A 26,503-nucleotide genomic window follows, 5' to 3' on the forward strand; every position below is an offset into this window, starting at 1 on the left:
AAGGTGGCTTTAAGGTTGTATTTCTGTAGTATTCTGTTTAATTTATCTGATGTCCCTTTAATGTACGCAATGGTTACAGTTTTATTGTAGTCTAGTTTATCTTTATTTTTAGAAGCAATCAACATGAAATCGATGCCAATAAGACAATATATTTTGTCCTATTGGACTTTATCTCACACCAGACAGCCTCAAATGAACCAATTTCCTCAGATCTACAATCTTCCTTAACTTCTATTTTTGTTGGTTGAAGGTCTTCGGTTATCATTAATAATACCCTTCCTGCTCTATTTCCTCTATCTTATCTGAAATACAACATCTGTTACATTCTATTCCTGTAATTACATCATTTTCTGACAACCAGGTCTCACTGATGCCAATAATTTTTGGCCAAGTTGAACTGACCAATGCCAAAAACTTCTCTCCTTTATTTCTGATACTTTGGGCATTCATGTACATGCATGTCAACATCCCCTTGGGCCCACAATTACCCTTACATAAAGTCATTACATGCCCATTTATATTCAAAACCTCTGAAATTGTACACAATTCTTCACAATCATTCCTGAACTCATACTTATCTATCCCAGTAATGGATATTTCTTCATGGTGATTCCTGCATTCATATTCGTTTGCTGCAGGATGCTAGACTGTGCTTGACTGCTTCCCCCCCTAATTTTGCTAGACAACAGAATTAGCAAAGCTGACATGGTAGGAAATGATAAATTTATATGGAATAAAAGAGAAATTAATCAAAACACTAAAATTGGCTGTATACAACACAGTGTCCAGACTGATTTTAACATATGGATTTGAGAGCTAGGATATAACACTTGATCAAAAAATGGCAACAAAAGATATTAGAGTTAGGAGAAAGATTGGGGGAGGGAATAGATGGCATTAAGACAAATGACATATTAAAAATGAGGATGTTATAAAAGAACACGGAATTGTTACATTCTGGAATATGTTAGCAGAGCTAATCTCAGGCGGTACTGTTATACCCTGATGAGTGCAGAGACAGTAAATATATTTAAGGCGCGGTATGATAAACTATGTGTATAATAGTGGACCTCCCGCAATGAGTCTTTGACTCCATGAAGGTTTTTATAATAATAATAATTATTATTATTATAAATCATTTACATATCTGCAAAATTTTCTTACATGCCAGTTAGCTATCCCTGTTTTAATGTGTATTTTGTTACCTCATATTTATGAAGGTAAGTTTGTAGTTAAATATGTGATTTATCTTAGTAATGATTTTTTAAATAAATTATTCATTTCATTTTCTTTGTAGCTATAGCCATGTTGTTCTTAACTTTTTTTTTATTATTTCACAAACTCTTGCATATATTTGAAATTGTGCCCATTGACTACTATATGGAGTTTTATGTTAATATTAAACAAGGCAATTTTTAATTTTATTTTGCTAATTTATTTGTTTCCTTAATGCAGTAAAATCAGATAAAAATGATTGTATAAAGGGAAAAACTTGGCAAATGACAATTCAATTCTACATTTTTGACGTTGTTTTGGGCCCAGACTTTATGAAAAAAATAAAGTTTTTTTATGATTTCAGAAACAGACAAAAATGGCAGACCAGAGAAACAAAATGAAAACGCAGAACAAGAAGTTATTCGAGCTCATCAAGAAAATCAATTGCGAAAATTTTTTAAATTATCAGAAACAAGAATCAGTGAAAGCGACATTCCTGTGTAGTCCCCCCCCCCCCACTGACAATGAGTCTGAAAATTCAAATATGTGTTTAGATGATTATTAGGCTCTTGAGAAACATCCAATAGCTTTGACTTCAAATACTCAACACTAAATTAGGAACTTTTTGGTTATCCAGCTTTATGGCCAAACTTATCCAATTCAATAATTGATATATTAGTAAAACGAGGTCCTCCTGCTGAATCAAAAGAGACTTTTTTCCCACGTGATGAACATAACAGAAGTTTTCATGTATCGCATTATAATAGGATTTTGAGTAATGGAGAAACCAGTAAAAGATCTTGGTTAATTTACTCAAGTTCAAAAAATGTAGTATTTTGTTTCTGCTGCAAAGTATTTTCTAATATTCGAACTACGAACTTAATTTCGGAAGGAAATAACAATTGGAAACATATGTCCCAAGTTCTTCAGCGCCACGAAAAATCTCAAGAACATTTTAATAATTTTGAAAAATGGATTGATTTTTGAAAAGCGTTTAAAAATTAAAACTACAATTGATCAACATCAGCTAAAATTATTCAAAAAAGAACAAGAACAATGGATGCGTGTTTTAAAACACATAATATCGGTTATTAAATTTCTTGTAAAAGAAAACATAGTGTTCCGAGGAAGTTCAGATACTCTATATACAAATAATAATGGAAAATTTTTGAAACTGATTGAATTATTGCCTAATTTGACAGCGTATTACAAAAACATGTATAATGCATAAAAAAATGAAATTCACATTCATTATTTAGGGAAATGTATACAAAACAAAATCATTAATATATAGAGTAATGAAATAAAAAAAAAATTGTATCTAAAGTAATGAATACTAAGTATTTTTCAATAATTATTGAATGCACCACTGATATTTTGCAGCAGGAGCAAATGTCCTTAATTGTAAGATATGTTTCTATAAAAGAAAAAAATGAGAAACCCAAGATATTATACAAACAGAGGAAAGATTTCTAGATTAAAATTAATTATTATTAATAATACAACAGGAAGTGGGATGGCTGAAGTAATTTTAAAATTATTAGAAGAAAAAAACTTAAATATTCAAAATATCCGTGGTCAAGGATATGACAACAGGTCAAATATGAAGGGGAAGAATGCAGGGGTACAAGCACTTTTAAGGAACAAAAATCCTAGAGCATTTTTTGTTCTGTGTTGTACGCATTCCTTGAACTTGATACTGAGTGATGCATCAAACTGCAATGTAGACACGGTTTTATTTTTTGACATTATTCAGTCATTCCATAATTTCTTTTCTTCATCAAGTCATCAATGGGAAGCTCTTCTAAACCACATCCGAAATTTTACTTTAAAACCTTCATGCACGATGAGATGGGAAAGTCGCGTTGAAGTTGTAAATGCAATACAAAATCAAGTAAAAGAAATATATGAAGCTTTAATTTTCATCACAGAAGATGACAGCTTAATTGGGCATTAATTTTTTTTGCTAACGAACTAGTTCGTTAGCAAAAAAAATTAATGCTTTCAAGTTTATATTTGGCACATTTGTTTGGTATGACATTCTAAGTGAAGTCAATGCATCTAGCAAACAATTGCAAAATATCTCTTGCAATATTATGGAAGCCTTGAAATCATTATATCACGAAAAAATTCTTGATGTCATACTGAAGCGAAAATAATTTTTTGAAAGTTAAGCACCAAGCCAATGACTGTGCTCTAAATATCGGGTTAAATGCTGATTTCCCAACTAACGACAGCACACGAACCCGACACGTAAAAACTCAATTTGATTATGTATGTCCTGACGAGTCTAGTACTAATTCCGAGTGACATTTCAAATTAATTTTTTAATGTAATTCTTGATTCAGCAATAACATCAATTACTGAGAGATTTGAACAGCTAAATAAATATGAATCAATCTTTGGGTTTCTCTTTAACATTGGTAACTTAAAATTTGATAATGATACAGTAAAAAAAAGCTTGTTTCGACTTAGAAATTGTTCAGTCTGATGGTGATCAAAAAGATATTTCAGCAATAGATTTCTTAGATCAGGGGTCTTCAAACTATGGCCTGCGATATGATTTTATCCGGCCCACCAATTGGACTAATTTTTCAATAAGAATCAGCAAAAGAAAAAAAAAAACACGGTGTTGATAGATTTCAAATGCATTAATTAAAATTGTGTTCAAAATATATTCCCGAATAGCAAAAAGTAACTGTAATCCAAGTTACGGTCTTCCTGACTGTAAAAGGTCAGTTAAAATGTACTAACGAAGAAAAAAAATTTGAATTTTACAAAATTTTACAAGCAAATTTGAAGAAATTTGCTTGTAAATTTATCTCTATTTTTGGGACAACGTATCTTTGCAAACAAACTTTTTCCCGAATGAAATATATCAAGTCAAAATATAGGACAAATTTATCTGATGAACATTTGAAATCGCTACTTGTAATTAGCACTTCAAAATTTGAACCTGAGTTTAATAAGATTTTAAAAACAAACACAGTTACATCATTTGCATTAATGGTTTTATTATAATTTGTGATAAAAAAAATGAGAATTTGCTGATAGTGTTCGTTGTCATTAATATACAATAATTTAATCTCATATACTCTGTAATCAGTTTTATCTGCTTTCAATAAATTCATATATCTAGTTCTAGAGTTTTTTTTTACAACGGCCCGCAGAACAGTGCTGAAGTACCCAACGTGGCCCTCACAGTGAAAAGTTTGCAGGCCACTGTATTAGATGAATTAAAAATATTGTCTAAGAGGATATCAAATAATTATTCTCCCAAAGAAGTAATAAATTATATTTGTGCAAATAACTGCATGTCTCTTTCCTAACGTGTACACATCACTACGAATTCTTTTAACATCCCAACTACAGTTGCAAGTGCAGAGCGCAGTTTTTCTAAATTAAAACTTATTAAAAATTATTTGAGGTCCACAATGTACACATCACTACAAATTCTTTTAACTACAGTTGCAAGTGCAGAGTGCAGTTTTTCTAAATTAAAACTTATTAAAAATTATTTGAGGTCCACAATGTCCCAAGAGAGATTAGATGGCTTAGCCACTTTATCTATTGAAAGTGACATAGCCGAGACATCAGATCTAGAAGTAGTAAAGTCATTTGCCGAAATTAAGGCTGGAAAGGTTTATTTTTTTAAATAATTAAAATTGTTAATTCTTAATTTAGATTTTTTCATATTTGTTTTGTAATATTTAATGTGATATTTATGTAATATTTATAAATTGTGTTAAAATTATGTACTCGTTATATAATAAACACAAAAATATTTTATTTATTATTATTAATTTATTCACTATATATATATATATATAATTTTTATATATACATATACAATTTCGACCGAAGGGCGGAAAAAAAAATCTTGCCCACACTCAAAAATTTGCTAGGGCCGGCACTGGGTGGCGAAGGTAACACAGAGAATTGCTGCAATAATGAGAAAGACGCTGACCTGCAGGGATAAAAGAGTTATCATTCCATTTTATAAGACCCTGATCAGACAATACTTAGACTATTGTTTTCAGATTTGGTCCCCAGGATTTGAAGGGGATAAATTAACTGTGGAAAGGATACAAAGTTGGATAACAAAGATTTCATGACTGTACAATGTTAGTTAATAGGATTGGCTAAGAGAATGTGGACTGCAGAGTTTGGTAGATAGAAGAAGGAGAGGTGATATGACTGAGACTTCTAAACTGTTGAGAGGTGGTTACAGGATTGACACTGGGGAGTTCTTTCACTTGGTTGAACAGCAGGAAGGAGTGATGACAAGGGGCCATTCCTGAAAGTTAGGAAAGGAAACCGTGAGTAAGAGGGTGAGGAGTGGTTTCTTTGCATGAAGGGTGGCTGAACCGTGGAATGCATTGCCTGATAGAGTGGTGAGAGTGAGAATGGTCAATGAGTTTAAGGAGTGGTATGATAGACTTTGTGATTCCTAGGATAGACCTCCCATGATGAGTCTTTTGACTCCTTGGAGGCCTAAATAATAATAATAATAATAATAACAGATATCAAGACTAATGCTGGAGGATTAATGGAATAAATCCATTTGGAAAAGGATTAAAAAACTATTTAATTCTTCCAATATTTCATCTCAGTGTCACTGCGAGATTTTTTAGAGAGTACAATATAAAACTTGTAATGTATATGTGAGATGATTATTGTTGAGTATGTTTATAATGGGATAAAGCTTGGACTTTAACTGCATCAATCTGTGCTATATCTCAGCCTTCCTCCGGCTCATTTCCCTGACATGTTCACTTCAAATGAACGCTTTTTTCCCTAATCATTTATTTATTGTTCTATGTATGTGGCATTATCACATTAGGTTAAAAAGCTCCTTTTTTTTTTTGATATTTTACTTTTGAAACTACAGATACTATCTGTTTAATTTCCAAACATGTCCAGTAAACATATATGTTCTATATATATAAATATTGTTCATTTTTTTTTTAAAAAAGAAAGAATATATTAAATAGCTTTATTAAAAAAAAATTCAAACATTATTAAAGCTAAATTTTGGTTATTTTGCTTACTATCTGACAATTATCTGGTTGATAACTGCCTATCACAAACTTTCAAAGAATGCAGTTAAGTTATATGCTCTCAATATACTATGAATTAAGGTTTCAGTTTTACTTTCATGAATCTAGAAGTCTTTCATAGAATCAAGACCTCAACTATACTAATAGCCATACAAAAACTGCGTAATAATGAACTCTTAACAGCCAATGAACTAGATGATACTCATAAACAAACTACAATATTCAAACTGTTACATTTCACTTCAAATACTTTTCTGAATTTATAATTATTTATAAATCTTAGAGTTTCTGTTATTATATATTTCTCTAGTATTAGTATTTAACTTTCTGAAGATGAATTAGTTTAAATGGAAAAACATATAGTGATGATCCTCACTGGTTTTTATTAAAATATATGAGTGGTTCCCCATAATTCTCAATTTATATAAAATTGTTTTTCTTTTTCATCTCTCCATTCCAGGATAGGCTCAGTCCCCTGATTAGGGATTTATAGGTATTTAATACAATCTTTGCATGGAAAGTGATTGGTGAGGAATGCATTCTGTGAAAGCATGGTGAGTGCAAAAATTGTGGGTTTAAGGCATGGTTCAATGATCTTTTTGCATGAGAGAGTATGTGCCTCCCGTGATGAGGCGCTTGATTCCATGGAAGTCAGATAATCATAATAATACTATTTAATACAGCCCAGCTTACCATTAATCTACTGAAAGGGTGTTCTGTTTTTTGATCTGTGTAATAAATGAAACAGTTTGTCTATTTGCGGAAGAAAAATCTTTCCAACTCTCTATCAGACTGATTAATTCACCTTCAGTTGAAAAAACAATTATAAACGTCTTCGTGTTCTAGATAGGATTCAAACTCAGTTCTTTCCAACCACAGGCATGGCCAATATTGATTGAGCTGCAAAGACTTCAAATTTAAATGCAAAACCACAGGTTTAAGACAGTCTGGTAAGTTTTTTGATAAATTCCATTCAGTTGATAGATTTTTTTGAGTTGTGTGACAGCTGTAATAAATTATTCTATGGTTCCTTATTATCTCGAATTAATTGCTATCAAGTCAAAAACATACTTCATGAATCTACAGAGTACCAAAAAAAATTTTTAAGGTCCTTTTGATGCTTAAATGTTACTTAAATTGATATCAGTAATTTTTCAATGTTTTAAAATCATAATCCTTTTACATGTTAACGAAAGTACAGCAATTTACAAAAGACTGTCAACATATGAATTCAGTAAAAATATTACTTAGTGATAGATGAATTAAATGCATACATAAAGGAAAAACAATTGCATAGATTTATAATTCCACACTGAACAACAAAAATAAATAATTTCAAAGAAATGTGACAAACATAATCAAGCATTTATATCAGATAAATTAAAATACAGCTTAATCTCACTATACCAAACATCATTATAACAAACTCACTTACTACAATTTGAAGCAGAATTCAGGAGAATGAGAGTAATTAGTGAAGTGCTTCAGGGCTCTATATCAGAGTCCCTTCACACTACAGGTGATGATTTAAGGGGAAGTATTCAATCGTTTGCTGATGATGCAAAACTATGGAGGGCAATAGTTAATAAAGGTGAAGCAGATATCCTGCAAGATGATTTAAATAACTGGCAGTGGATAAAGGATAATGGCTATCAGCTTAAGATAGCAAAAAAATAAGGTTATAAAATTTGGGATGACAAGATTACAAACCGTGTATTACACTGATGAGGCTAGCGATATAGGTGATAACAAATGAAGTTCAAAGGACATATTGCAAAAGTTGGTGAAATAGCTCATGTTGAAGAATGCACTGACAAGCAGAAATGGGGGAATAATTATCCCTCTTAATAAGACTATGATACAGTCATATCTTGATTATTATGCACAAATTTAGTCAAATGAGTTTCTCGAGGAACCAGAGACAAGTGACAGGGATGGTGGCAAGTCTGGACTGCTTCCTCTAAAGGTAGACTGAAGGTGTGTGAGTTGCTAAGTTTAGTTGACAGGGAATGGACATAATAGAAATTTATAAGCTACTAAAGGAATTCTATAATATTGATACAAAAGAAATATTTCAGTATACAACAAGCAAGAAGTAAACGAGGGGTCATCTCTGAAAGTTGTGTAAGAATGTTTTTATTATTATTATTATCATGTGACACCTCCAAGCAGTCCACAGACTCATCGAGGGATTTCAGTACACCTATTCTACAACTCTCCATCTCCACCTCTCAATTCACCAACTCCAGGGAACTGCAACTACCATCATCATCTACACCAACACCATCTATGCCCACCACTACAACTAGTATTTTTACAGATAATCATAAACATCCATGCCCAAGGCAGGATTTGAACCCACAGTCTTTTGGTTGGAGAGCAGATACAATAACCATTCAGCCAACCAGGCCGGCTAGAATGTGGTTAGTAAGGGTGTGAGGATTAGAATTTTTTACATGGAGAGAGTGGTGAATGTTGAACACATTGCAGAGTTATAAAGTTCAAAGTTATAATAGGTATTGTGTGAATAATGGTTAATGTGGGACCTCCCACAATGAGCTTTCAGACTCCATGGTGGTGCTCATAATAATAATATTTTATCATCATTATTATTATTATTACATAACACCTCCAGGGAGTCCAAAGACTCATCAAGGGAGGGCACCTACCCTACAGTTCTCCATCTCCAACTGCAACTACATTCATCATCTACACCAATGCCATCTACCGCCGACCACCACCACCACTAGTATTTTCGCAGGCAGTCACAAACATCCAAGGCGGGATTCGAACCCGCAGCCTTTTGGCTGGAGAGCAGATACATTAACCACTCAGCCAACCAGGATAGCTCATAATAATAATATTATCATTATTATGAGTATAATGATACTCATGATTAAACTATGTCTTTTTAATTTATGAATATCAATAACTGTTGGAAAACATCTATTTTTTTTTTTGTCAGGTTTTTACTTATATTAAACAATCTCATGTAGATTGTGTTAGCCATATAGATGGTGAAACATGTTGAAGAAATACATCTAGTATAAATAAAAAATGTTTATGAATTGAAACCTGGTTATTTATTATTTAATAAAATCTGCTCATAGTGAATCACATACAATATTTTGTGCCGTTCCTATGAGTTTGCTATAGTGCGAATCAACTATAATATCAAAAAGCTGTAAACAAAAATTAACTAGTCAATAAATGATAATTAAAAGATAAGAATTAATACAAAAATAATTCAAGTTGATATTTTGCTATGGGATTAAGTGAATGAAAAGCACTGAAGTTTCTCTCTCTTACCTGAAATTCCTTATTAAGTTTCTGCCTTATTCTTAACTCTACTAGTTTATCCTATATGAAAAATAATAACAGTAATAACAATAACACAGAATAACAGCAGTAATATATCACATTTATATAATAAATTGTAAAAAAAAAAATGTTTTGGAAAAAATATGTTTAAAATGAAAACAAGACTGCTAGAAGTCATAACTTCCTTACTAGGAAGAATTCACCATGTTGACTTTTCATCTCATAATCATCACATAAAGACTTTTGTTATTTTGTGTGTGGATGTTCTCCATGAAAATTTATGAAAATTTTTATGTTAGAACATGGTATTAGTAATGTGAAGTTCATGTCTCAATAGAAATGTAGTAGATTTTTATCTAGAGATAGTGTCATGATACTGAGATCCTACATCTGAAAAAGCAACAGCTTTAAAAAACAACCACAGTAAATGACAAGGTAACAAAATAAATTTTGCAATATGAAACGTGGCATAGGCCAACAACAACAATCCTTAATACCAAATCGTGCTCCCCCACAATGCCTAGCCGCTATTTAACAATAGTTCTTCTATGTGCACAAAGTTTTATGAAAAAAATTAATAAATAAATAAGAATATATAAATATATACAGTAAAACCCCAAACGCAATTTACGTCATTTTCTGTTGGTCCCGTCTTAAGGCCTATTCTCACGATGTATTGTTTTCCCACCATTAACAACTTGATGTGGACGTTATTTCCCGTGATTTGTGTTTTTTTTCTCGGTGGCAATACCGATTTTCGAATCAATTTCAGCGGAAATCTGCACATTTCTGTTCTCAGGTGGTGTTGCTTTCGGCTGTAGTTTCGTTTCCGTCATCACGGTGACTTGTGCGCATGCAGCAGTACTGTAGTGATGAGCGATATGATTTTTCAATCACAGTACGAATTGATATTGCAGAATTTCTGCAACGTAATTTAGCGTGTGAAAGTTGCTTTCAAGTTGCGGTAGTGGATTATCCATGTTAGTAACATGGAGAAAAAAGACAGAAAATGTATTTCGGTAGAAGAAAAGATGGCAATTCTGCGACGTGTAAATTGGCATGCCGGAACACGTGTGCATTTAGCATAAGTCCCCCCCCCCCCAAATTTTATCTGGGCTCCGGAACCGGCATAGCTGACAAATCAGGCCTAAGGCTAGGTCAGTATTCCTGACTGTAATCCGTGTGTGTTCACGGGACCGGTTTGCCTGCAAGCAGGCAAACCGGTCCTGTGAAAAACCCCAGATAAGCTGGCAGGAAAAACCCTGCTGTCCACGCCCAAGACCAGCTAACTTGGCTATGGCTGAGGAAGATCCTTGAGCTCCTCACGTCATCGACGGGAATCGAACCTAGGACACTCCTTCCCCAGGCATAAGGTTGCGAAACACATAACCACTAGGCTAACCGCACGGACATTTTCAGTTTGTGAAGGCCAGTAGTGTGGTGTAAGATGGAGAGTTTGTTAAAGAACTACATAGAGATTTAGCCTTGAGTAGTTGAGCAGACAGAGATAGTTTGTCTGATGGCAATGATCGTATGTGAATGGCAATTGAAAGCAGAATGTGTGGAGAGAAAAATAGAACTGCTGAGAAAGGAGATGAAAAGAATGAAGACCAAGCTGAGGAGGGTGAATGTTGATCTTGGGAGGATAGACAAGTTGGTAGTGTGAAAGGAACAAGAGTAGGCATAAGAAAACAGCATCAGAGAGAAAGAGTGGGAGGAAGGCAAGAGAATGGGAGAGGGGGGGGGGAGAGAGAGAGAGAGAGGAAGTTACAACAAGATGAGAATGTGGAAGCAGGGGACAGAAAGTTGAGAAGGGAGAAGGAAGAATGGGAGAGAAACAAGAGAAAGAGAGAGATTGGAAGCCATAAGAGTCAGGAATGCCAGTGAGAGAAGAATGAATGAATCTATTCAGAGTGGTATGTTGAGATTTGATGATTTGAGGGTGTGAAGAGTAGAGTGCCAGAAGAGTGCTTTCCTGGTGGACCAACAGAAAGTGTGGCAATGGCAGTGTAGAGGAGATGATAGTAATGTTGGTACAAATGACCTGAGAGGTAGCATGAATCACGTAGCATGGGATTTGAAGTTGATGCTAGACATAGTGCAGCAGAAATGTGTCTGAGGAAAGATAGGAAGCATGTTGCCCCGATATGATAATGAGAAGTGAAGGAGAAGAGAAGTGATGACAAGTGAGATGATAGTGAAAATATGCATAAAAAGAGATCTGGAATATATGGATGTATGGAATATGTTTGAGAATAGAAGGGAGCTGTAGGAAAGATATGGATTGCATTAGAATACAGAGGGGCACAGGCATTTGGAGAGACTGTTGCTTTTTGGGAAAGTGAGTGTACTGGGACAGGGAAAATAGAATTGCACAGGTGGAATGTGGCAGTGATGGCCTCGTGGGGATAATGGCTTGAGAAATGAGAAATAATTGCTATAAGAATGCAGATGATATGTTGATGTTTCTATATACAAAGCTGAGCATTAGGAATAAAGAGAATGTCTGTGGTATTGATTCACTCACACTCTCTCTCTCTCTCTCTCTCTCTCTCTCCCTCCCTCCCTCCAAAGGTTGTTGGTATCAATGAAGCTTGGTTAACTGAAGAGGATGTTCTAACAGGGATAGAAATTGAAAGATATAGCATATTTCAGCAGAATAGGGAAGGTAAATGTGGTAGTGGTGGAGTGTTACTCATGATAAGAGATGAACTGTGTACTCTCAGGGTGGAGAATATCAGTGCAAATAGCACTAATGGCTTTGAGAGTATATGGTGTGGGATGGATGTTCCTAGGACAAGATATTTAGTGGAGTGTTGTTATTATTATTATTATTATTATTTGACACTTCCAGGGAGTCCAAAGACTCATCAAGGGAGGGGCACCTACTCTACAACTATATCTTCACCACTCAATCCACCAACTGACTGCAACTACACCAACGGCATCTACCACCACCGACCACCACCACTATTTTTTCCAGAGAAAAACTAGGTATTGCCACAGACCAGGGAATACAGATGGTAATGAGCAAGAAATGTTTGGACAAATTAGTTTATAGGCAAATTTAGGCAAGCACAAAGTGAGTGATCAAAATGTGGGGAATTCAACTATAGTAATGTAAACAGGGCAGAGGAGACAGCATCATGCAGTAATGAGGTAACTGAATTTTTGGACTTCTTGAGGAACAACTATCTTAGGTAGCATGTGGTGGAGGAAACACGAGGATCGAGTGTTGTGGATTTGGTCATGGCATCAGAGGATCTGATTGTGATGACATACCTGTCTCCCATTGGTGAGAGTGACCAAGCGGTCCTGACTTGGAGGATGAACAGACATGGGGAAGTATCAAAACAGAAGAAAGTTATATGGAATTATAAAGCAGGTAATTATCATAGACTTAGGTCATTCGTGCATGGAAGATACTCAAGAAAAAAAAATTGTTGACAGCAGTGGCGCACCCAGGGAGGGGGGAACAAGGGCCACTTCCCCCAAAAAAAGAAAAAGTGAATAAGTAAGTAAAAATTATTGAAATAAAATGGATACTTAAAAAAAATAGTGGCAGAATGTTCATTCGATGACATTCTGCCACTATTTTAATTTGTAGGGGCAGAATGACAAGTAATAAAAGAGGGGTGAAGCAATATGATTTTATTGCTTCCCTTGCTGCTTTGTCAGATTTGAAGTGAACATGTGTTATCCACATGACCATATTTCAACCAATTGCTTGTTGTTTATTGATTTTTATTATTAAAGGTTTTCCTCTTTCAACCAAGACTCAATATATCTTCAGAAGTGCTAAGTAATACTTGGACAAAGTGTGTTGTGAGTTAACCCCCAGTATTTATATATTTTTCAGAAATCACGTGACGGAAAGATAAAAGCAAGCTGACAATTGAGATGAAATGCTAACTCTCTTCAACCGAATTCCAATAATATGTGAAACTGCCATACCAACATTCACTATATATATATTTCTTAGTTTTAACACATTTATGAATTTCAACACATTCAGTTGAATGTTATTGCTGCTTTGGGGTGAGTGAACTCACACACATCTAATTAATAACAATAGTTTTTAGTTAGATACTGTGTTTGTCGGTCCAACATATGGTTTTGCTCTAGTCTATACAGCATAGTTTCTGTATGGGGGGGGGGAACCATATGATTCATTAATTAGTGTCATTTTTATCCCAGTTGTTTCTAATTGCACTATTTGTTGAGAAATATATTACACAGACTGCTGGTACATTCACTGACATAATAAAAGTACTTGTTTTTCTTGCCTCTTAATTTCTTTTTTCAAAAAGTAAAATCAGGGGTGTGAGTTATATGCAAGGGTGAGTTATATTCGAGTAAGTACGATATTTCAATTATGGATAAGTAGCTTAACAGAAAAATAGCTCGTATGGCAGTGATAATACAAAACGAGTTTGTAATGACAGTTTGTGTGTAGCTTCTGAAGAGAAAGAGGTCTGTAACGAATCCACAGAAACACAGAATTCCCACCAGTTGCAATGCAATAATATTAATACCTGAACAAATAGAAAGATTTGCTGACTTGCTAGACACTCGACCAGTGGATCGCATTCAAAGATACAACTGGTTATTTTGTAGGAACATTTTCTGTTTTGTGACTTTTCTCCCTTTATGGTAATTATGCCTACATTATTGTGCTATTATTCAACAACTGTTTACAGCTTTGAATGTGTATATAAAGTCAATATCAACAGTAGTCTGATTACAAACTCATGATGAAAGGTTCTGGGAAGTTTGGAGCTTCCCTGGATAGTATTCAAAAGGTAAATACAATTGGTTATTTTGTATAGGGTCGCGAAACTTATTAGTTTAGAATTTAACTTGGAAAGGGTTTATGTCCACCTTAAAACTTTGAAACAGAATTTGGAAACATATTTTCTGAATATCTTTTATAAGAAATTTCTGTGGGACCATGATCCATTTCAGGTTTGCAGTCTGAAATGGAATGACCTTTTCATGGAAACGACCTTTCGTTATCGAAAAAAGAACAGCTAATTCAGTTTTCAAGTGATAGTGGGCTTAAAATACAATTCCATGATTGTGATTTGGCTCAATTCTGGATCTCGCCTTCAGTGAGAAGTGAATTTCCTGAAATATCTGAAGAAGCATCGAAAATCATCATGCAGTTTTCTACAACCTATCTTTGCGAGAAAAGATTTTCATTGCTCCTTCGAATAAAAACAAAAGACAGAATTTGTCTTAGTGTGTGTGCCGTTCTTTGACTGAAGTTGACCAATATTGAGCCAGATATCCAGTAACTCCACAAGGCCAAGAAGCTCATCAATCTCATTAAAAGTAAATAGTAACATAATTATATCATATTATTTATTTATTAAAAATTAAAGCTTTGTTCAATGATGATACACTTTTAATTGTTTACTAACAAGTTAATTATGTTTCCATGTATATTCAAAACATGCTTTTAGATTTATTATGTCATAAATGGCACAGTTTTTACCAAATGTTGGTAATCCCCACATATGTTTTTAAAAAAAAATTACATAAAAATTACATTAGTGGTCCATAGAATTGTTTTAGGCATTTTACTGGTCCTTGGGCTTAGAAAGGGTGAGAAACGCTGTCCTATAGCTGTCCAAGCTGGGCCAGAGAGGATCATGGGCAGTACAGTAACGAGAGTGTCTAACTTGCACTCCACTAACCCAAAAATGGCACACATTTTTAAAAATTTAAATGCAGCAAGTTAAATTTTACTAAATGCATTATGTTAAATACTTACTATTAACCCCATGAGTTGCAGTGTGTTGCAGAATTTGTGTCTAAAGCAGCATATTGCCAAAATTTAAAAATACAATATAAAATAGCGGACTTTTATATCTATTTATTTATTTTTATTTTTTACGTTTTGCGCCCAAGTTGTGGCCGTGGTGGTCACCTCTTTCGCCACACCCTCGTTACGGCACTAATCACGGGCATCATGTATAGGCGAATCATTGCAGATGCTCAGTCATAGGTCGAGTGCAATATGCTCATATTCTGTGCTATTTTGCATTGAGTTTGTTGAAAAGCATGTCTTGAACTTGAAACTTAGCTTTCCATCTCTGAGGAGTAACCTTTACTGTACATAAATTTTTCAATAACATTTTAAAGTTAAATTTGTAAAAGATTTTATTTTATTTTTTGGATTTTGTGCTTCAAATTATGGCTGAAAAACGTATGCAGAGTATTTTATTGAACTATTTCAAAAAAACCAAAAAAACCAAAAAAAAGGATGATTCAAATGTTAGTAGCAATGTTGGTGCTATTAATATTGTCAATACTGATTTGGATTCGGTTTCCCCAGTTGTAAGTCAGACAAACCCATCAAATTATCCAGAAGAAAGTGCATCCTTAGTTATTAATAATTCTCATGACATCGCATTGTTGAAAGAACAAACAATTAATTATGACGATAATTTAGATATTGTGAAAAAGTTGTGGAAACCAGAACCAAAGTTTAATTTTCCTGCAACCTGTGCTGCAATTCACAACTGAAGTTTTCAATACACATGGTTTGAAAAATTTACATGGCTTGTGTGCTCTCAAGTTGAAAATAGTGCACACTGTAAATATTGTGTGTTTTTTGCACCTGCTAATGTTGGAAAATCTAAATCTGAAGAATGTAAATATAGATTTTTATAATTTGTGCCAGGTATATAGACGAAGAAATTGACAACAAAGTTTGTGACCAATTTTTATAATTTGTTCCTGTAACAAGCACTACTGGAAAAAACTTACCCGACAAAATATTAGATAGCTTAAATAAGTACCTGGGCAGTTAGTTATGCAAAGTTATAATAACTGGAAGAAAGCCATTGAGAAATTTAATAATCATCAAAAAACAAAATATCATATAACGGCTGTTAAGACTTACGAAAGGCTAAACAAGATTCGAGATGGAAAATGTATTCCAATCAATTGACAAATTGATGCAGATAGTGCATCACAAGCTGAAGTTAATCGGAAACGATTAGAGCCGATTATAAAAACAGTAATTTTATGTGGTCGGCAAAATATGTCCTTGACAGGACATCATGATTATGGAAAATTTTCATTTGAACAGTAGCGAATTGCCAATGAAGGCTATTTTCGAGCTTTGTTAAGAACGAGAATTGATGCAAGCGATGAAAACTTGGCTGAACATTTTAAACATTTTGCCAAAAATGCTACTTACATTGGTTGGAACATACAAATAAAATTATAAATGCATGTAATGAAATCATTTTGAACTGTTTGGTCTAAAAAATTAATTTGGTGAAATGTTTTTCAATTCTTGCTGATGAAACTTGTGACATTTTTACCACTAAACATCTTTCCTTGTGTGCCAGGTATATAGACAAAGAAAATTACAACAAAGTTTGTGAACAATTTTTATAATTTGCTCCTGTAACAAGCCCTACAGGAAAAAACTTATCTGACGAAATATTAGAAAGCTTAAATAATTATGGCATCGATTTGTCATATTTACGTGGGCAAGGTTATGATGCCACCGCATCAATGAGTGGAAACTTTAATGGTGTCCAATCTCACATATCAGCTATATATCCACAAGCTTTATATGTTCATTGTGCATCATAGTTTGAATTTGGCAATTGGAAATGATGTATCTGTGACTGAAATAAGAAATTGCATTGCCATAATTGAAAAGGTACACAATTTCCTCAATACCCTAAAGAGACAGGATGTTCTTGTTGACAACACTGATAAATATACACTCATACTAAGAGACAGAAACTACACCGAGTTTGCCCGACTAGGTGGGTGGAATACCATGACGCCATCATGACCATGGTGGAATTATGTGATGCAGTGATTCAAAGTCTTGAAACAATCATTTCTTGGGAAGACAGAGACTCGTCCTCTAACACCAAACTTTTGAATAATTCATTGTGTGAATTTGATTTTATAATATCTTTATTTAGCTTGCAAAAAAATATTTGCATACCTTACCACTGTCTAAAATAATGCAAAAATCTGACAGTGACCTCTTAATTGCCCTAATTTTGTTGACGATGTTGTGGCTCAATTAAATACCATTCGTGAAACACCAGATTCTTCATTTAAAGATATTTACGATGAAGCATGTATAAAAGCCAATAATTTTAATATTCACATTAAAAAGCCAAAGAGTACATCAAAACAAACATTAAGGTTCAATTCATTCCAGCCGATTCTGTAGAAGAGTATTTCAGGAGAACTATTTTCATTCTATTAATTGACCAAATATTGACTCAATTTCAGGAATGTTTCACTCGGCACCACAAAATTTTGAAATTTTTTTTTTCTCTTCTACCAAATGGAAAAGATGCTCCAACAGCAAGTGCAATGGAAAATTTGTGTCAGTTCTGTGAATTTTATGTCGGTGATACAAATCCAGCAATTTTGAACACCGAATTCAAGTTGTGGTATAAGAAATTTGAAAAACCGTTTGCAATAGCTCCATGCAAAAATGCGATTGATGCAGTTTCAAAGTGTGACAAAATGATATATCCTAACATCTATAAGTTATTAAAAATATTTGCAACACTTCATTTTCTAACTTACGCCTTGGCTTTGCTGTATATACACAGACATTAATGTAACCATTAATGAAATAATTCAAGAGCTTTGTTAAAAGAAAAGAAAACTGGAGTTTATTCTTTAAATAAACTTTTATAATCACCTAATGGATTTTATTTAATGAATTTTATTGAATGAATTAAATTTAACGAATTTTAGTTGAACAGATAAAAATATTTTTATTCTTTCAACTCGGCCCCCCCCCCAAAGATTAAATCCTGGGTAGGTGCGCCACAGGTTGACAGCAATGACAGATTGTATATCTTTGGTGAAGAAAATAAATCAATTTAGAGTCAAATGGATGATCTTCTTCTTCTCTCTTCCATTATCTATGTGGATGATGATGATGATGATGAGGACGAATGAACTCTTCCCAATTCTGTCTGTCCCAGGAGAGTCCATACAATTCTGTCTAGTTTGGTCTCTCTTGTTGTGATTTGGTTTTCAGGCCCTCTTTTATTTTGTCAATCCATCTAATTCTTGGCCATCCTTTGGATCTTTTACCTTCCATCGTTGTATTCAGGGCTTTAGATGGTAGTCTTTCTATTCCCATTCTGGTCACATGGCCAAACAATCGCAGTCTTCTTTCCTGGATTTTGTCTATTATTGTTAGTTCTTGTTTTAGCTGTTTCCTTATGTCTTCGTTTCTTAGTCGATCCAGCAAGATACTCCAAGTAATCTTCTTAGCCAACCCATTTCAGTAATTAATAATTTTTTCTCTTCAGCCTTTTTGAGATTCCAGCATTCACTTCCATACAGGAGTATTGGGAGGACCATTGTTTCATAGACTCTTACTTTTGTTACTTGTTTGATGTCTCTTGACTTCCATATTTTATAAAGTCGTCCAAAGTTTGGGATGATTGACTGATTCGTCTGCTTATATCTTTTATAATTTCATCATTGTACTCAATAACTCCTCCAAGGTAGGTGAAGTTTTCTACCTGCTCTAGATTCTTACTATCAATTTCAATTTTCAGATTAGATTGGTGCTTCTTTTTCCTATTTGCATTATTTTTGTTTTGTCTATATTTATGTTTAATCCAGATTTTATACACTCCTCCTTTATTTTATCAGAAATTCGCTGTAGATTTTCTTCTGTGCTTGCAAGTAATGCAATGTCGTCTGCAAATTTTAAATTTGTCACATTTTTCCCATATATTTTGATTTCGGAGTCTTCATTGTTTAAGGCCTTATTGAATGCTTCTTCCAGTGTAAGATTGAACAGGTCTGGTGACAGATTGCATCCCTGTCTTACTCTGCTCTCTTTGTGGAACCAGTTGGTTAAGGTATCCTCTATTCATATTGCACTTTCAGATTTCTCATACAGATTCTTTATTATTCTTATAGTTTTGTTGGGGATTCCAAATTCTTCCATAGTTTTCCATAGTTCTCTTCTACAGATTGAATCAAATGCCTGACGAAAGTCTATGAAATTTATGTAGCAACTTTGGTTGTACTCTAGTGTCCTTTCTATTAGCTGTCTTAAGGTGAATAGTTGATCAATTGTGCTTTGTCATGGTCTAAAACCAGCTTGTTCTTCTCCTAGTGCCAGTTCTATATGTGGCTTAATTTGTTTTTGGAGTATTTTCGTAAAAACCTTACTTGGAATACTGAGGTGGCTAATGCCTCTGTAATTACTGCATTCTGTTTTATCTCCTTTTTTTCGTATATAGGAGTTATGATTGATTTGGTCCAATCAGTAGGCACTGCTTCATTTTGTAGATCCTTTCAAATAATGTTTTTAATGGTTCCAAAAGTTGTTCCTTTTTTGCTTTAAAGAATTCTGCATGTATTTGATCAATGCCAGTGCTTTCCTAGTTTTGAATTTTTTTTTCTATGATGTGTGCTATTATTTCTTTGGTAAAGATATTTGTTTCCTCTTTCATTTCAGTGGCTGGAATCGTAATATCATGGGAGCTGTTTTATTATATAAACCTTTGAAGTATTCTTCCCATCTGGCATTCTTTTTGTTTTACTTTCAATTAGTTGAACCTCTTTGTTTTTGATCATTATAATTTTTGTTGTCCGTGCCTTACTAATTTGGTCTATTTGTGTATATAATCCATGAAGGTTATTTTCTTTTGATAGCTTTTCTGCCATTTTGCATTTTTCTTCTAACCAATTATTCTTGTCTCTTTTAACTAGTTTTCTAATTTCTCTGGTTAATCTATTATATTCATTTCTGTTATAGTTCTGTTTTAGTTTCATGCTTTTCCTTTAATCGCTTAACCTTTTTACTTCATTCGAGATCCAATTCTTTTTACTTTCTCTTTCTGTGGTGTAACCTATTGTTTTTTTCTGCCGAATTTAATATTATTTCCTTTAATTTGCACTAATGTTCTTCAATGTTTATGTGCTGTTTTGGTTTTGGTAGTTCCTTCAGGTTTTTATCTAGTTCTAGTTGATATTTTCTTAGATTATTGTTGTCTTGTAGTTTTTTTTTACATTCAGTCTCCTTTTGACTCTAAAAGTGCTTCCAGATTTTAACATCATTCTTAGGTTTGCTAATACTAGCATGGTCTGATCCACAATCTGCAGAAAAGGATCTGCAGTTTAGGATGCTTGATTTCCATCTTTGGTTTAAAATAATATAGTCTATATATTCTTGTCTTGGTTTGTCTGTCTGGTGATATCCATGTCCATTTTCTTTGGGGTTTTGGATGTTAAAAGAGAGTGCTGGTTATTGTTAGTCTATTATTTGAGCAGAAGTTTAGCGGTCTTTCGCCACGTTCTTTGCTTTCTCCATACCCGAACTTTCCGATTACTCTTTTTCAGGTATCCCAGTCTTTGCCTACTTCTGCATTTAAGTCCCTCATTACAATTAGGAGATCTTGACTTGATGTCTGCTGTACTACTTTTTGCAAATCTATATAGAATTCCTCAATGTCTTCTTCTGATGATGTCGAAGTCGGTGAGTATACTTGAATAATAGTTAGTGATCTGATTCATGTTTTAAATCTTGCTTTAATTATCTTAGGTGAGATAGGATTGTAGGACAACAGAGAGTTTTGAGCCTTTGGTTTTAATATAAGTGCTACTCCTTCTTGGTGTTTGTTGTCCTCCCTGCCTGACGTTAAGATTTTGTACCATTCATGGTGGAATTCTCTTTTTCCAGTCCATCTGATTTTGCAGAGTCCAATCACTTTCCATCGATAGTTGTCTAATTCATGCAGTAGTTATCAAGGAAGGAGCATTTCCAATGCTCCTGCCTGGTGAAGAGTTCTTACATTCCATGTTCCTATGCTTATGTTTTTCCTCTATTAGGTGATGTTTTGTTCCAATAGCATATTTTTCGCCTTCAATATCTTGGTTCCCTAATAGTGGGCGTGACCCCTGTTTGACCGGGTGACAGTTGAGCCAGCATGTATCTTTACATCAGTTAGAGTTCATTCGGTTTCAATGGTTAAGTTTTCGTCAATCAACCACCACCACTCCTTGAACTGAATTCAGCCACTTTTTTTAGTAGATAGTGGAAACTACAGTTTGAGATGAAAGAGTCACCCCTTCGCCCTTGAGTTGCTCTAATAGCACTGGGGGAGGGGGGGGGGTAAGAGAGAGAGAGAGTAGAGGGAAAGAAGAGTAGAAGAGCAGTCTCCAGATATGATATACCAAGTGTATATTGTATGAAGTAAGATCAGGTCTAGCTTGGGTATCTCGGGTTTGCCATGCCCGTACTCACCAAAGAGCTCCAAATGGATGATAAAATGAATAAAAGGGGAATTGCAGAATAAAAAGAGATTATGGCAAATGAGAGAGAGAGGTGGAGACCAGTTGCATGAGGAATATAAGGCTCAGGCCACAAAAGTGACTAGTATTATAAAGAGTGAAAAATTAGTATGAGAATAGACTGGCATGCAATCCAAGGAGAATCCCAAGGTGTTTTTTGTCGAGAAAAAATGACAATGAACAGATTATCTTGCTAAGTGGAGATGGGAATAATGTGACCAAAGTAGATAACATAGTTGAACTATTTAATGATCATTTTATTAAGAATGTTCCATCCTGATACTACAGGATTTATTCCTAGAAGGATAATAAGTTATGTTAGAAGTGATTAGAAGTGAATGAAGAGAATATATTCCAAATACCGAGTATGCTAAATGCCAATAAGGTAGGGGGATTAGATGGAATTTCACCATGTGTTTAAGGGAATGTGCGATGGAATTAACTATGCCATTAACTTAGCTGTTTAATGAAAGTCTTGCAATGAGGCACATTCCTGGACAGCGGAAGGAGGGTAAGATAGTACCAATGCATAAGGGTGGTGGTGGTAGAATGGAGGTATCGAACTATAGGATTGTTTGTATTTCTTTTGTAGCTGTTAAAGTTTTGGAGAAATTGGTAAGAACTTGTATACAAAATTGGCAGATGAGGATAATATTATTTATGCAGACCAGCATGGATTTGTTAAAGGACATTCCTGTTTTAGTAATCTGGTTACCTTTTCACAATAGAATAACAAGAGCAGTGGATGAAGTTAGGATACACTGCCATTTTTTTTTTTTTTTGATTTTTCCAAAGTATTTTTACAAAGCGTCACATGGCAAGTTGTTTTTAAGTTGCATCATATGTGTTTGAATATTAGGTTAGTGTACTGGATTGATGACTGGTTCTCTGAGAGATGTCAGCAGTTTGTATTATAGGGAGAGCAGGATCAGGGAGTAGAAATGTTACAAAATCCATGGAGTTACACAGGACTATAACTGTGGAGATCACAGTTATAGTCCTGTGATCACTGCTGTTCAATCTTTATGTCAATGATATTGTCACAAGACTACAGTTCAGTTTTTTACAGATGATATGAAACTTTGGAGGGTTATTAGTAACAGTGCTGATGTTTTGGCTCTTTGAGAGGATTTGAATAAGCTGGAAATGTGGAGACATGCAGGGGATGTCAACTTAATGCAAATAAATATAAGGATTTGAAATTTGGAAACCACAGATTGGATGCTTCATACTGACTTACTGGAGTTTAAGAATACATATTTATTTACTTAGCATATAATTACTTTCTTCTAAAAATACAGAATGTTAATTACCTTATATTCAATACCAGTACTCAGCATTGCATGAGTGTTCTTCCATGATGTATTAGTAACCATTTGATATCCTGCTCTAAAAAGTAAAAAGTCTCTCCAGATACCTATCAAGATAATGATCAACCATAACTCAAAACAGCATAAGGAAATGAACATTATAACTTTATGTACAAAGAAAGTAAGGATATGTTAAATAAATATATGTGTTCTTAAATTAAACTTGCCAAGAAATTATATTCTTGTTTAATCCTTTATCCAAGTGAAAGCAAACAAAGCTTGCATGTGAAATATCTTCAAACTAGGCTATTTATATACAGAGGCTGATGACTTCACATCAATTGCCTTGGTATCCCATAATGCAAAGCACATCCGAAAATGACAAACCATTACTTATAAAAGCATAAGGAAAACACTTATGTAAACACATACTTTATAACTGAATTTAATAAATCAAATAGTATTAATATGGTGTGTTATGTGTGCTTTGCATTATGGGATACTAAGGCAACTGATGTGAAGTCATCAGCCTCTATATACAAGTAGCATAGTCATGAAGATACTTCACACACACTCTGTTTGCTAAGATTTGGATAAAAAATTTTAAAAATAATATAATTCTTAATATAATATTTAAATAATCATTTCGCAAATATGAAATAAAACTGAATAGAATTTATTACTCTTACATATTTCATTCAATTTTATCATGAGTTTCATTCAGAGAGAAGGCAGAAGAATTGGCTACAAGATTTAAATTATGAATGAAAGAACCAGTAATACAACATGCATATACTTCCACATGTCTCAGTCATAGCTGTAAAATAATAATAATAAAATAAAAAAAGTTTACAAACAATTAATAGCAATCACTTCCCAAAACTTAGAGAAAGGCATACAATCTGTTCAATTAAGATTAGGATGGTGAAAGGCATCACACAATTCAAGAAATAGATAATCAAATTTGAACCTACTAGTGTAGCATCTTGGTTCTGCTCCAGTCAGCTCTGTGTCTAGTGCTGATTACATGAGAATTGAGGCCTGAACTTTCCGATTCCAGGAATCTTATATAATTTTGATGTTCTTGGATTCTAATCATAGCAGAATGGCCAGTCTGTCCAAGTAGCAAAGGTGATAAGAACGGGCTTTTGATAAACACCAGGAAAGAATAGCAGTGATAATATATTTCTGATAGGTGCTAAGAAAGAAGACAACTTATGGGCTGGTTTGAAGGTGGTATATATATTATATCTATGAAGGGTCCTTGCTATCTGTTCAGAAATTTCTTTAAGGTAGGGTGTGCAGATCCTGTTAACATCAGATTGAAATATGGGAGAGGGATGATAATTATCATCCTCAGCTGGTGATATTGAATGATCAGTTTACAGGAAGCCATCCTTTACAGGCAGATATATCTACACATCTTCACATCATCATCCTTCACAAAAAACAGGTTTTATCAAAAGCCTTGTGCACTGAGCACACACAATTTGTTCTGAGCCTCTTCTATTTGAAGAATTAAATAAAATAAATCTCGCTCTATTACTTAATGGACAGCAAAACCTCGATACAGAAAATAACTGATAATTATTATCCCTCTCCTTAACTGAACAGACTGTAAGCCCTATCTCTAAGTTTTAGGAAGTGATTGCTATTAATTGTTTGTATATGTTTTATTATATTATTATTATTATTATACAACTATACTTACATCTCTGGAACTGTAACAGTGTTTCCTCCTACTAGTACAGCTGTGACGCATTTTGTATAATTGCATTTTATGTTTATAATTTAAATGTTGTAGTCAATTCTTCTGCCTTCTTCCTAAATGAAGCTTGTGATATATTGAGCAAAATATATAGGGGTAATAAATTCTACTTAGTTTTCTCTTACATGTGTGGAACTATTATTTAAATATTATGCAATGTCTAACACGCATGTGTCTACTAAATGCATAGTAATATAATTTGTAACCAAGTGAAAATACTTTCTATAAATATGAATTATTATTATTATTATTATCATCATCATCAAGGACTTCCAGAAAGTCAATAACTCATCAAAGGAAGCCAGACATCACCAACCAGGTGTCATACCTTCTCTTAAACAGATTCACACCAGATACACTCACCATTTCAACAAACAAATTGTTCCAATAACTCATCAAGGGAAGCCAGACATCACCAACCACGTGTCATACCTTCTCTTAAACAGATTCACACCAGATACACTCACCATTTCAAAAAACAAATTGTTCCACTCACTCACTGTGAGAGAAAAGTCTAACTCTCATCCCATTCTTAACTGCACAAAAACTTAACTTCCATGGATGTCCCCTTGTCCTCATCCCATTTTCCATATAACAAAATTCATCATCAGCACAGCACATGGCATTTATTTGCAAGGACTGCAGCCACACAAGAGTCTATAGACCTTGCAGCTTCTCATGTTGGACTTATATATAAACGAGGTGTAGGTATTAAGTAACAAAACTGGTTGCAAAAATGTGGTTTATTATTACAATTGTACAACTTAATTGTTATACCCTTCAACATACTCCCCTTCTCTATCTATACACCATTGTGAATATTCCATTGTTGGAAGCAGTGCTGCAAGTCATCAGGTGATATCTGCTTCAGTAGTGCTGCCATTTTATCTCATCCACTGACTGAAAATGGGTGCCCTTCAATGCAAATTTCAACTTTGGAAAAAGGTAAAAGTCGCATGGAGCTAAGTCCGGCGAGTAAGATGGATGGTCCAACACTGGGATCTTTTTATCAGCCAGATACTGCTTTACAGACAGTGCACTGTGGGCTGCATTGTCCTGATGGAGAATCAAAGTATTGTTCTTCTACAGATCGGGTCTCTTCTTCCTCACTCATTCTCTCAGCTTGGCCAGAACCTCAAGTTAATAATGTTGGTGAACTGTCTGACCCTCTGGTGCCCATTCAAACATTATGACGCCATTGATATAAAAAAAAAAAAATGAAATGAAATGAAAAAAAAATGATCAGTATTGCCTTCCGGTTTGACCTACTCATTCTTGCTTTTTTCATTCTCGGTGACATGGGAGTTTTCCAGTGCATCAATTGTCTCTTTGTTTCTGGATTGTACTGGAAAATCAAAGTCTCATCACATGTGATGATATTCTCCTACAAGTCCAGCTCTGCTGTCAACCATTCCATGATGTCGGTGCAAATTTGTTTCTGGATGTTTTTCTGCTCCTGACACAAGTTTTTGGCAACCATTTTGGTGCAGACCTTGTTCATGTTCAAT

General features: G+C 34.1%; 1 protein-coding gene across 1 annotated transcript in view; it reads right to left on the reverse strand.

Annotated features, from left to right (window-relative positions):
• The window catches only part of LOC150110414 (uncharacterized), a 163,493-nt gene that overhangs the window by 119,875 nt on the left and 17,115 nt on the right, over nucleotides 1–26,503 (reverse strand). Inside the window, exons 2-3 of the mRNA XM_090393596.1 lie at nucleotides 23,231–23,334; nucleotides 9,585–9,635 (exon numbers count right to left, since the gene is read on the reverse strand). Coding sequence (XP_090249722.1) covers nucleotides 9,585–9,635; nucleotides 23,231–23,334 — 155 coding nt within the window. The remainder of the gene's footprint in view (nucleotides 1–9,584; nucleotides 9,636–23,230; nucleotides 23,335–26,503) is intronic.

The sequence above is a fragment of the Typopeltis vanoorti genome, chromosome 1 (genome assembly GCF_054136105.1).
Source record: "Typopeltis vanoorti isolate ZY-2024b chromosome 1, IOZ_Tvanoo_1.0, whole genome shotgun sequence".
NCBI lineage: Eukaryota > Metazoa > Arthropoda > Arachnida > Uropygi > Thelyphonidae > Typopeltis > Typopeltis vanoorti.